The 14,122-nt window shown below is 35.2% G+C and overlaps 2 protein-coding genes across 5 annotated transcripts in view; one reads left to right on the top strand and one right to left on the bottom strand.

Annotated features, from left to right (window-relative positions):
• The window catches only part of CNRIP1 (cannabinoid receptor interacting protein 1), a 1,091,934-nt gene that overhangs the window by 199,204 nt on the left and 878,608 nt on the right, over positions 1 to 14,122 (bottom strand). The window lies entirely within an intron of this gene.
• APLF (aprataxin and PNKP like factor) overlaps positions 1 to 14,122 on the top strand; it is a 96,651-nt gene that overhangs the window by 42,249 nt on the left and 40,280 nt on the right. For both annotated transcript variants that reach the window (XM_050754452.1, XM_050754453.1), the window contains exons 4-6: positions 1,839 to 1,986; positions 2,305 to 2,437; positions 9,541 to 9,722. In XM_050754452.1, coding sequence (XP_050610409.1) covers positions 1,839 to 1,986; positions 2,305 to 2,437; positions 9,541 to 9,722 — 463 coding nt within the window. The remainder of the gene's footprint in view (positions 1 to 1,838; positions 1,987 to 2,304; positions 2,438 to 9,540; positions 9,723 to 14,122) is intronic.

Genomic DNA, 14,122 nt, shown 5'->3' with positions numbered 1-14,122 from the left:
TAACTTTCCAAGTTTTAATTTTTTATTTAAAATATTCTGTAATGATACTTTATAAATCCTGTGATAGTTGATTACTCATACAAGTATTTGAAGATAAAATAAAAATATATATCACAGTGACAGTGTTCGATATTTAAATAAATGTGTAATAGAATAATTTGTGCTTGTACTTTTTTGAATGAAATGTTAAAGAGAATTTTGTTCTGAGATTTTTTTGTTATTACATTTATTGTGGGTAACTATTAATACAAATTACATATGGACTATAGAGTGTGTATGAATTCATCTCAGACTTATGCCAGAATAGAAAATAAACTAGAAATGGAATTGACGATGTTACTTAATTCCTAATACTATAAATTGTGAAAAATCATCACTACTCTTGAATGTTTATTAATGTTTTTCATGTTAAATATTAAGAAAACTTGAAAAAAATTATAATTTGGAAGTACATCTGTAACCTACGAGTAAAATGGGTCTGGGTATTGTAGTGGAGTGAACTTTCATAGATAGGACAATCAGACATTTCCAAGATATGTTTCCAGCACCTGGCGCAGTGTCTGACACACAGTAGAAGTTTTAAAAATATTGACTGAATGAACAAAAAATGTGATGCCGCATAGTAATTTACTCTAAGTAAATTTGCTCTTTTGGCTAATTCTTGCCATTGAAATTGAAGACTGCCTTTGAAGGAGATTATTCCCGTATAAGAAATACTAAAATGAACAAACAAAACAAATGGTTAATTAGACTCTTCTCAGCTAGACACACTTCTAAAATCTTATGTCTTTAGTTTTTAAAAATTCACATTTAATGAGGACAATTTACACACAGTAGAATTCATCCCTTTTAAATGTGCAATTCAGTGCACTAAAAATGACAATATAGTCATTTAAAATACTACTAGAGTGAGATATAGAACATTTCCATTTCCCCAGATGTTCTCTCATGGCTCTTGGTAGTCTGTCCCTTCACTCCACCCCTAATCCCTGGCAACCATTAATATGATTTCTGTCACTCTAGCTTTACCTTTCATGATGTCATATAAATGGAGTAATACAATATACCTTTTGTGTCTGACTTCTTTCACTTAGCAAAATGCCTTTGGGATTCATCTATATTCTTGTACACATCAGAAGTTCACTCCTTGTTATTTCTGAGTAGTATTTCATCTGTAGTTTCAAATTTTCAAAAAGACAAATTTGTTGGATCATGTCTATGCATACGTAAGTAATAATAACCCAACAACTTTGGATGATCTTACTGCATATTGCAGGAGTATGAGGTAATTGGTTCTGCTGGCATGTCCCACATGTGACCATGGATGTTCCTGTTCCAGAACATTTAGCTTGCAGCTATACTACAAGTTTGGGGATATTTCATAAGTAGCTCTTTAATACTTCCCTGAACTTCGGTAGCAGTGTGTCAACTTAAACTCAGAATTTTATTTATTTTTTTCTCCAAGCATCTAACTAGCTTAGCTGATGCCCTTGCAGTTTACATTTTCTCTCTAGAGGCTGGGTGGTGATCTTAATTTTTGTGGACCATCTGGACAAATATTAAATAAAGAGCTCTTATGCCTTAAGAAAGATGGCTGACACACATCTCAAAAATAATTGTGGTTTCTAGGCCCATGATTTGGAAAGATTGATGTATTTTATGGCAATACAGCAGGTAGGAAATAAAGAACATATTCTAGTCTATATATTTTATTCTAATATACTATAATTTGCTTTTTTGTTTTTGCTAAGTCTGAGAAAAGGGACATAACTTAGATGTAGTTCTAAGGCAGCAGAAGAGTGTTAAAATTAAAGACAAGTTTCTATTTTATCTTATAGAAACAGTCAAATGCTTGATGAAGATAATATATTGAATGAAACACCAAAATCCCCCGTGATTAATTTACCTCATGAGACTACTGGTGCCTCACAACTGGAAGGAAGCACAGAAATAGCCAAGACCCAGATGACTCCCACAAATAGTGTGGTGAGAAATTTGAGATCTCATCCATTTATAATATGTTCTTCAAATTATGATGAAGGCAGAAAAGACAACTGAAATTAGGCCTATTATGATAATATTGCTAGCATTTATCTACTTTTGCTGATTTTAAGTTAAGCTCTAGAGAATATGGCAGTAATCCAACATTTAAACTAATAGAAATAATTTCTTTGTTCAAGAAATTTGATGAACTCAGTCTACAGTTGCATATGGGTATTTTAATGGTAGTATTCTGCAAAGCAAATATTTTGCAAATTCATTAAAGACGTGATTATTTTTAGTAATTTATAGGTGCCTTTTTAGTCTTTCCTAGGTGAAAGTAGAGACTTCAGTAAGCAGCAGCGAATCCTTGCCGAGAGGAAAAGAATCCTTCCAGCTTGGATGTTAGCAGAACATTTAAGTGATCAAAACCTTTCAGTACCAGCAATCAGTGGAGGTAGGTTTTTGTTTCTACTAATGCTGACTTTCAAGAAAACAGTAAACAGAATTTGAAAGTTTTTCTGAAGAAAAACTATAAACTATTTCTATGGAGATAGAGGTTGTGTAAATGTATAGCTTAGCCTAGTTGTTTTTAGTTGTGAACATGAAGTCTAATTTAAAACATAGGCTATTACTTTGTGCCATTTATCAAATACCACCCTAATTTTTTTTCATTTAACAAGTGCTATTATGTGATTATATATATAGATAGATAGATAGATATAGATATATATAAATTTCTTTATCCACTCATTGATTGATGGGCATTTGGGCTGGTTCCATGTTTTTGCAATGGCAAATTGTGCTGCTATAAAAGTGTATGTGCAGGTGTCTTTTTCATATAATGACTTCTTTTCTTCTGGGTAGACACCCGGTAGTGGATTGCTAGATCAAATGGTAGATCTACTTTTAGTTGTTTAAGGAATCTCCACACTGTTTTCCATAGTGATTGCACTAGTTTACATTCCCACCAGCAGTGTAAAAGTGTTTCCTTTTTACCACATCCACACCGACATCTATTATGTTTTTGATTTTTAAATTATGGCCATTCTTGCAGGAGTAAGGTGATATTGCACTGTGGTTTTGCTTTACATTTTCCTGATAATTAGTGATGTTGAGCATTTTTTCGTGTGTTTGTGGTCCATTTGTATATCTTCTTTTGAGAATTGTTTATTCATATCCTTAGCCCACTTTTTGATGGGATTATTTGTTTTTTTTTTGCTAATTTGTTTTTTCTTGTAGATTCTGGGTATTAGTCCTTTGTCAGATGCATAGTTTGCAAAGATTTTTTCCCACTCTGTGAGTTGTCTGTTTACTCTGCTGATTATCTTTTGCTGTGCAGAAGCTTTTTAGTTTAATTAAGTCCCATCTATTTATCTTTGTTTTTATTGCATTCACTTTTGGGTTCTTGGTTATGAAGTCTTTTCCTAAGCCAATGTCTAGAAGGGTTTTTCTGATGTTATCTTCTAGAATTTTTATAGTTTCAAGTCTTAAATTTAAGTCTTTAATCCATATTGAGTTGATTTTTGTATAAGGTGAGAGATGAGGATCCAGTTTCATTCTTTTACATGTGACTTGCAAATTATCCCAGCACCATTTGAATAGGGTGTCCTTTCCCTACTTTGTATTTCTGTTTGCTGTGTCAAAGATCAGTTAACTGTAATTATTTGGCTTTATTTCTGGGTTCTCTATTCTGTTCCATTGGTCTATGTGCCTGTTTTTACACCAGTACCATACTATTTTGCTGGCTGTAGCCTTGTAGTATAGTTTGAAATCGGGTAATGTGATGCCTCCAGATTTGTTCTTTTTGCTTAGTATTGCTTTGGCTAGACTTGCTTGGGCTGTCTTTTGGTTTCACATGAATTTTGGGATTGTTTTTTCTAGTCCTGTGAAGAATGATGGTGGTATTTTGGTGAGAATTTCATTGAATTTGTAGATTGCTTTTGGCAGTATGGTTATTTTCACAATATTGATTCTACCGATCCATAAGCATGTGATATATTTCCATTTGTTTGTGTCATCTGTAATTTCTTTCAGCAGTGTTTTGTAGTTTTCCTTGTAGAGGTCCTTTACATCCTTGGTTAGGTATATTCCTAAGTTTTGTTTTTGTTTTTGTTTTGTTTGTTTGTTTGTTTGTTGCAGCTATTATAAAAGGGGTTGAGTTCTTGATTTGATTCTCAGCTTGGTCACTGTTGGTGTATAGCAGTACTACAGATTTGTGTACACTGGTTTTATATCCTGAAACTTTGCTGAATTCATTTGTCAGTTCTAGGAGCTGTTTGGATGCATCTCTAGGGTTTTCTACGTATATGATCATATCGTCGGCAAACAGTGACAGTTTGACTCAGTGACAGTTTGACTTATTGACTCTTTACTGATTTGGATGCCCTTTACTTTTTCTCTTGTCTGATTGCTCTGGCTAGGACTTCCAATGCTATGTTGAATAGAAGTGTTGAAAGTGGACAGCCAATATAGTTCTAATTTATTTTATTTTTTATGTCTCAGGTACTAGCTCTTGGATGTTGTCATGAGTTTTTTAGGCCTGGGCTGAATTTTTTTAAATGTCCATTAGTGATAGAGAAGTAAATATATTTAGGCAAAGGTTTTCAGAGTCTCCTCTTTCTTGATCTCCAGTTATCTCTGTTCCTTCAGCCTTCCAGGCCACAAGACTAATCTTAACTCTTAGGTTAGGATACTCCTGGTAGATTGAAAAAGGAACTTTTATATTTTCACTGGTATCATGCTATTCTATAGAGCTCCTCTTCCTGCATCTTCTAAGCTACCAACATGAAGTTGTAAAAAGTGGTACATGCTGATGAAGATTGAACTAGTCCCCCAACTGTTTGGTTTGCATTTAATTTTGTACTGTGAATATTTTCACCATGGCAATTTGATGCATATTATAAATATTGAGCATTTATACATTATTTTAATTGGACTATAGTTCAAACTGTACTTACATTTATGTAAAGTGCTAGTTATTCTGTTTACTTTGTTTCCAGCAACTTGGCCAAGTTATTTAATTTTAGTAGTTTTTGAACCTTATATTTTCTAGCTGTAGAATCATATTATCTATAGAATTAGGGTAATTTTGGCTCTTCTGATCTATCTACTGCTTTCTTTTCTTGTCTTATTAGCTGAACCCTATAAACTTTAAATAAAAATGGTTAAAATTGGTCTGTTCTTGTTCATGATTTTAATAGAAATTCTCTTAATATTTTAGCATTTTATATTGTTGGTATTAGATTCTGATAAATAGTTATATCATGTTTAGTATGGTTCACTTTATTTTTACATTTTATTTTCAGGAATAACTGTTGAATTATTTAAAAATGTATTGGTATAGAAATAGTTCTGCATTTTCGTGTGTTAATGTAAGTAATGATATTGGTAGATATCCTAATGTAATATACTATGCTTGTGTTCCTGGAATAAGTTCAGTCTTTTGATAACTTTTTGTTTTTATACTCTGTTAGATTAAATTTGCTAATATTTGGTTTAGGACATCTCTTATCTATATTATGGTTAGTCCGTATTTTTCTTTATGTGTGCCTTCTATGTGAGATTTTAATGTTAGAGCACTGAATTATTTGCATATATGGTCAGGGACAATTTGAATAATTGAAAAATTATGTTTCTTCATGGAACTCTCCTGATCTGGGCCTGATGCCTGCTTTTAGTAGTTGATAATTCTGGCAGAGGAATAGGTAATTTAGACCAGAAAAAAAGAAAAAAAAAGAATGAAACATGCAGAAACAGATAAAAAAATACATTTAATTTATAAACACATACCAGTTCAAACTGATGGAGAAAGGGTATATTATTCAATAAATGACGTGGAGAAAATTGGCTCTCCATTTTGAAGAAAATAATGTTAAAGTACTACTTTATACTATATTCAGAAACAAATTTCTATTGAATTAATAGTCTTAATATAAATATTAAAACAAGGCATTTGAAGAAAGTATGGGAAAAATATTTTGATTACTCCTGTACACTTTCTTAAGATGATAGGGAACCTGGAATCCTAAGGGAAAAATTGATAGATTTACCTAAATAAAAAGGAAAAATACTTCTATGCAAAAGACACTATAAATAAAGTCAGAGGCAAATAATAGCCTGCCAAGCAGTATACTGAGATACATTATCTACCACACTTATAAAAGAAAGTTTTTAGAAAATTGTCTACTTAGTAACAAAAAAGATAAAACTCAGTAGAAATTTTGGGCATTATGTGTGACATACTACAGAATAATAAATACACATAGTAAATGTTATGACTTTACTATCAGGTAGGAAAATGTAAATTGAAAACAACTAGTTACCATTTTTTGTTCATTAACTTATCAACATTTAAGCAATTGATAATATCCACTGTTGGCAGAAAGGAGTATTATGGAACATTACTTGTGGAGGTATAAATTAGTACAGCCTTTCAAAATCACTTGTATCTCTTAAATTTTTAAATATACAATACACTTTGATCCAGAAATTGCAATCCTAGGTATTTAAACCGCAGAAATAATAACATTTGTACTTTTAGTCCTGTATATGTTTATGCATATGTATTTGTAGATATATTTGCTTAAACACAGGAAAAAATTGAGAAGTATACACATGCAATAGTTAATATAGCTGTTTGGGAGTAGTTCCTCTAAAGGGTAAGATTGGATGGATGTATTTTTAATGATACATATATATATATATATAATTGAGCTATCGTTCATGTAGTATTAGTGTAACAGCTCATATAAGTGCCTTTGGTAATAGTTAAAATCAAGCTGTTTTGTATTAATAGTTAATTTCTTTTATATTTCTATCATTTGACTGTACCTATTTTGGATTTCAGAAGAATATTTGCCATACCAGATATAAAGACTGTTGTTAGCCATTTTAAGCTATTCGTTTTTTATGCACTCTTCGTGAAGAGCATTTTAATAATACCAAAATGGCTTCTCGTGCAGGAAAAAAAAAAATTAGCTCTAGTCCCTAGAGGCGGTTTGTAGTAAAGAATTTGGAGTTTTGAAGAACTATTTTAAATATATATATTTTTTAATTTAGAATTTTGGGTACATTTGTGACACTTGGAATATATAAACTACCATTTGTGTAGAAGCTGTGTCTTGTTTAATTTACTTTAGTTCTTAGCATAATCAGCAATACCACTAGTTCAGTATGTCACTTGGTTTAATTCGTAACTGTTACAGCATTTGGTCATTTGTTGTACCAAGCTACACTGTCCTATTAAGTCCTGTTTATGACAGTTTCCAAAAATGATATTAACTATTTTCTAATTTAGATTCTTGATGAATGTTTAAATAATTTAGTTAAAATTTAGTTATTATAATAGTTTATTCCTCAGTTTCATTTGATAAATGTATTATTTTTATATTGGTTCAATTGATATTCCTGTTTATAATATGGACAGTATTCTATTGGCATTTCTTTCCTGAACTGAATGAGGGAATGTTATTTTAGGCTACTCGAATGTCCTTTAGAACTGGACTAAGCAAACTACAGCCCATGGGCCAAATTTGGCCCACTGCGTGTTTTTGTAAATAAAGTTTATTGAAACATGACCATGGTCAACCATATGTGCATTGTCTGTGACTGCTTTCATGTTACAAAGACAGAGTTGGGTAGTACTGACAGACACTGTATGGCCTACAGAGCTTAATCTGTTTACTTTCTGGCTTTTTACAGAAAAAGTTTGCTAATCCCTGCTTTAGAACATTAGAATAATGACTACAGATTGCTTTACATACCTATATCCTGGCTCTTAAGGGAATCTTTGGACAAATTGTTCATGTTCAAAATTCATTTACTCAGAAATATTTATTGAGCATCAGTTTTGTGCTAGGCACAGTTGAAGGTACTGGAGACAAGGGAGGTACGGTGAACAAGGCATGTAAAGTTTCTGCCTTCATGAAGACATCGTTCGCAAGTAGAGGAGAAGGACAATTTGCCTTGGACAATATGAATTTGTTAACAAAATGTGATAGTGACTTAGGTTTGCCAACTGCATTAAACTTTGGGTAAGTATTTTATGGGATACAATATCCATTGTTATTGAGATTTATTTACTTCATCGGCAAAGTCTGTTGAAGTCACTTCCCTGTTTGGGTTATTTTGGGTTTGCCTGTAATCCCAGCACTTTGGGAGGCTGAGACAGGCGGATCACCTGAGGTGAGGAGTTCAAGACCAGCCTTGCCAATATGATGAAACCCCGTCTCTACTAAAAATACAAAATTTAGCCAGGTGTAGGGTAGTGCGCACCTGTAATCCCAGCTACTCGGGAGGCTGAGGCAGGAGAATCGCTTGAACCAGGGAGGCAAAAGTTTCAGTGAGCTGAGATCGTGCCACTGCACTCCAGCCTGGGTGATAGAGCAAGACTCTATTTCATTAAAAAAAAAAAAAAAAAAAAAAAAAAAAAAGAGCTTAAGTTTAATTCCTCACTGTAGATGTTAGGGTTTAATAAGTAGTATATGTACAATAGCAAAGACTTGGACTCAGCCCAGATGTCCATCAGTGACAGACTGGATTAAGAAAATGTGGCACATATATACCATGGAATACTATGCAGCCATAAAAAAGGGTGAGTTCGTGTCCTTTGTAGGGACATGGATGTAGCTGGAAACCATCATTCTCAGCAAACTGTCACAAGAACAGAAAACCAAATTCTGCATGTTCTCACTCATAGGTGGGAATTGAACAATGAGATCACTTGGACACAGGAAGGGGATCATCACACACCGGGTCCTATTTTGGTGGGGGTGGGGAGGGATAGCATTAGGAGATATACCTAATGTAAATGACGAGTTAATGGGTGCAGCACACCAACATGGCACATGTATACATATGTAACAAACCTGCATGTTGTACACATGTACCCTAGAACTTTTAAGTATAATAAAAAAAAATAAGTAGTATATGTAAAGTTCATTGGATAGCTATAAGTCACATTTTCTGTTAGAGAAATTCAATTCTACAATTAAAAAAAATAACATGTATCAGGTACTCTGCTAGATAGTTTACATTATCTTACTTCATTTACTTCTCCTAATAATTCCATGAATTATAATTCCCATTACCCAGATGATGAAACCAAAGTTCAGAAAGGTGAGATGAAATAGTTAAGGGATGGAGTCCCCATTTGCATCTCAGCCTGGTAGAATGCAGGCCTGGAGCTCTTAGCCATTTTGCTGCTTAATACTTTCTGAGATTTGCACATAAGTGTTTCCAAGTTAGCATTTTTTTTTTCTTTTAAGACGGAGGCTCACTTTGTCACCCAGATTGGAGTGCAGTGGTGTGATCTTGGCTCACTGCAACCTCCACCTCCTGAGTTCAACTGATTCTCATGCTTCTGCTTCCTAAGTAGCTGGGACTACAGGTGCACACCACCGTACCTGGATATCTTTTGTATTTTCAGTAGAGACCGGGTTTCACCATGTTGGCCAGGCTGGTCTCGAATCCTTTTTCTTTTTTCTTTTTTTGGTATAGATTATTGACATTTGAAGATACTGAAGATAATTTTCTTCTTTTTCTTTATGTGTGTTTAAGGTAATGTAATCCAGGGAAGTGGAAAAGAAGAAATCTGCAAAGATAAAACCCAACTAAACACAACACAGCAAGGAAGGAGGCAATTAATTTCATCAGGAAGTTCAGAATATACATCAGCAGAACAAGATACAGGAGAAAAGTGCAAAAATACTGATCAGGAAGAGTCTACCATTTCATCCAAGGTGATTTTTAAAAATTCATTATTTGATTGTTTCTTCGTTAGGTATTTTAGATAGAAATTAATCATATGCTATATAAGGAGAAATCAAAGCTGCCTTTTATTGCTGAGTTTATGAAGACAAAAACTAGCCCAATTTTTTCAGACTTACTGAAACTAATCTTTAATATAGTATTGTTTAATACAGTATTTGTTGAAAATTTAGAAATTTTCAGACTGGAAAAAAAAAAGGGGGAGACCACTTCACTCTGGTCATAATTTGGCACCTCTGTTCTGAAAACCTGGCTTCTCTTATTCCATTGGTGGTGGTTCTCAGATTGCATTTAACCACCATTTTCTTGCTAAGTGTGATGAGAAAAACAAATTGATGGGATAGTTCTTAAGAGCCTGTTTCAGGATCACTTCTGGGCTAACTGACAATATTTGTAGACCTTCTTTCCTCTTTCAGTTTTTGCTAACTCACTAGAATGGTTTGGCTGAAATACGCATTCTGTAACACTGGGTTCTTAAAGAAAATGAGGACTATTTATTGGAAGTACTTAAAAAGAGAGAGAAAGATAGAGATGGCCCCAGGACAGAAAGTTCAGGCATGCTTCCTTTCTAGGGAGAGGTAGCTTATGATGACAGTTTTCATGATCCTTTTAGTCCCATGGCTGAGCTCTGTGGATCCCTGTCTCAGTCTCAGGGAAAACCAGAGGAACAGGATTGTTCATGGAAGACTGTGCACCAAAATGACTGAAATGCCAACATCTACCTTAGAGGTCAGTCTTCAAATATATTCTCCTCACTCCTATCCTCTCTCCCAGAGAGAGGAACCGCTTCTCACTGGAGCCTGTGTTCCAGCTAGAGAAGTGGGGCCTGGTCACTATACACTCAATTCCTTTGCTTTACTTATGGAGGCAAGCTTAATAAATGAAAACAAAATGTTTTTGGCTCAGATATATTTGCCATAAAACTTATTAAAACAAAATTTGTTTTGTATAAACTTTGGGCCCTCATATACTGTATTCTCTGAACTCTGAACATGTCACTTGACGTTGCCTTTTTTCAAGAGAAATTATTGTGTTCAGAAGAAAATCTGTAGTATACATGTTTTCCTCTGTTTATCCCAACCCATAAGGTTTGATAATCACAAGAAAAACTTTGAGAAACATCTTAATTGATGGATTATAGAGAGGAGCAGATCCAAGATATTCAAGCTATTTGTGAGGTTTTGATGACATCAAGGGAGTATTACAACCAGGTCTGAGGAATGCCCAAGTTCTGTTTGGCCAATTGCTTTTCCTTCCCTTCCTTGTGAGGAAGATTTACCTCTTCTAGCCCGGGAAAAATAAGGCTTAAATTTTCATGATCCTTTATGCAGGGCTCTCTGGTAAAGCTGAGCCAGAGAATGTGACTTAGACTGAAAATCCCAGCAGAGCCTTTCCAAACCCCACCCTCCATCCCTGCCCAGTTTGAGTCTGAACAATGAACCTTTAGAACAGCTACTCCTAAAGGGATGGCTATAGTGCAGAGCAGGTGAGAGAGAAAACAAGAGGCGAGGCTCACCTATCTAGTCTAATGGCAGGAGGTTGCCAGCTACAAAAAACCAATAACAGTTTGGCCAGGCCTACATTTGGATCAATGTACTTGGAAAAAATTACATTCTCTTTGGGAAAAGTAGGAGAAGCAATGGAGAGAAGGGACAAAAATCACTTTTGCCCCACTAGACCCTGTTTCTGAGATTCTGATTCATTTGGTGTGTGGAGCCTGTGCATCAGTGGTATCTTAAATAAACTCTCCCAATTTTAGTGTCCCTTCAAAATTGAGAGCTACTGTTGTACCATCATTGAACATCTCAGAGGAAACTGAGGCCCAAGATCACATTTGTTAGTAACCTTGGCTTCAAATGTAGGTGTATTTTCATTTTGGGTATAATGAAGTTTTCTACCATACATATTAGACTATGTAAAGAGTTTTGTGACTCTAGTAACTTCTCTTCATAAGACAGTTGTCAGAAATAGTCTATATTTTTCATCAGTTCTTGTATGTCTTTCTACAACTCCTTCCCAGTTATGTAACTTTCTAATTTAGATGTGAAAATGAGGGTACTTGAATCGATTGACTTTAGCGAAAAGGATGGTTGCCATGGTTTGAGTGTTTTTATCTCCTCTAAAGATTTATGTTGAAACTTAATCCTCAGTGCAACAGTATTGGGAGGTGGGCCTAATGGGAGGTTATTTAGGTTATGAGGGCTCCGTGCTCATGAATGGATAATGCTGCTGTAAAAAGGGCTTGTGAAGCTGGATGCGGTGACATGCACCTGTAGTCCCAGCTACTTGGGAGGCTGAAGCAGGAGGATTGCTTAAGCCCGGGAGTTTAAGGCCAGCCTGTGTGACATATGGAGACCTCATCTCTAAAAAAATGGTGGAAGACTTGGCTTGTAGAAATGGGTTTACACTCTTTCACTCTTCTGCCGTATAAGGGCACAGCATTCATCCTCTCATGCCCTTCCACCTTCCCTCATGTAAGAATGCAGTAAGGAGGCTCACACCAGATGCTGGTGCCTTGATCTTGAACTTCTCAGACCCTACAACTGTGAGATAAGAAATTTCTGTTCTTTATAAAATTCCCAGTTTGTGATATTCTGTTATCACAGCTATAAAACAGACTAAGACAATGTATTTCCTTTATAATCTATATTATATTATAATCTAATGAGAACTCTTATAAATGACAGAAGGAAGCCTAACCAAAACGACATAAGTGAAAATAGTATGGTAAAGTGTTTTAGCTGTCTATTGCTGTGAAACAAGCTACCCCAACACTTAGTGACTTAACACAACATGATTATGTCAGTGATTATGATTATATTCTGTCTTATAATTGTGTGGGTTAGCTGGGCTCAGCTGGGCAATTCTTTTATGACATGTTTTTGGTGTTAGCTGGGCTTCATTCAGCTGAGAACTCAGCTGAAGATGAAGCATCTGTGATAGCTTTACTCATGTGAATGGTGCCTCAGCAAAGGTTGGTGGAATGGCTGGGCCCACCTCCGTCACCGTACCGTGAAGTAGCCTAGACTGAGCATCTTCACCTGACAGCTGGGCCCCAAGAAAGTGATGTCAAAGCTGTTAGATCTTTTAAGGCCTAGAACTAGAATTGTTATTTAGCTGAATTCTTTTGGTCAGAGCAAGTTACCAGGTCTCAGATAGATGGCACTGTGAGATGAGGGTGAAGACAGCATTGTGACCAGTTAATAGAGAAGGGTCCTTGAAATGTTTTCAGTCACAGAGGTAATCCCTACAGCTCACTAGAGGACAGATTGCAAAAGAACAAGATAAAAGACTTGGAGGTAAGGAAAGAAATTGTGGCATTAACACAGTGAAGAAATAGAGAATCTAAGCTAGGGCAGTGACTTTAAGGATGGTAAGAAGTATTGGATTATAAAAGCATTCAGGAATAAAATTGTAGGACTTCTTGCTTGGATCTGGGGAGAGAGGGCAAGAAAAGAGTAAAAGACTTCTAAATTTCTGGCTAGCATGAATAGATGAAATATGTTGGCAGAAACTTATGGCAGAGAACACAGAGGCAGAATGTCAGTCTTGACATTTAGAGTTCGAGGAGCATAGAACATTGAGAAAGAAATGTCTAGCTAGTGGTTGAAAATATGAGTGTGAAGCTCAGGAGTGAAGTTGGGGCTACAGGTTAGGAGTTTTTAGTCTTTAGTATGTCAGTGTTAATGCGATTGAGGCAGGACTTTTAAGGTAATTTATCACCACAGACATTCTTTCCAGGAGCAGTTTGGAAACAGCAATACATTTCTTGATTGAAATTGTTCTAGGTGGAAGTTCTTTATCTTGTCCCTTCTAGTACATTAACACTCAGATGGTTGAGGGACAGGGGAAGGGCTTATTTGAGAAGTTAACCGGCTATTTCAATAGCCTTAATAATACATTCCTGCCATCTCCAAACACCCTCTACCAGCTCATGCTCTTCCGTCCCTCAGGTTTCTAACGTGTATATTTACATTGTAGGGGATTTGGCCACTCTATCATGAGTCGCCAGCTTTCCACATTTAATGCTGCCCATTTTCATCTAATCTAAGAAATAAGCAATGTGGGATGCTTAGGAAATATAGAGCTCTCTGACTTTCTCCTACTTCTTCCAAGTACAGAGCACCTTCCATCTTTCCTGCTTGCTCACTTGCCAGTTCAGTGGCTTACTCTAGCTCCTGAGCTTTGTAATTGGCACAGTGCAAATTTATGTCTCAGCAAACTTACAAATTACTGCATGTAATGGATTTTGGGGTCATTTATAAATAATTTAAACCATGAATGTTAAATTCTTGAATGCCAAGGGTGTACTATAAATCAGTATTTCATGGAGTTCCATAAAGAGCATTATGATTTCCAGCTTTTGTGCCTC

This window comes from Macaca thibetana, chromosome 13 (genome assembly GCF_024542745.1).
Source record: "Macaca thibetana thibetana isolate TM-01 chromosome 13, ASM2454274v1, whole genome shotgun sequence".
Lineage (NCBI taxonomy): Eukaryota > Metazoa > Chordata > Mammalia > Primates > Cercopithecidae > Macaca > Macaca thibetana.
This window is presented reverse-complemented; position numbering and strand designations above follow the sequence as displayed.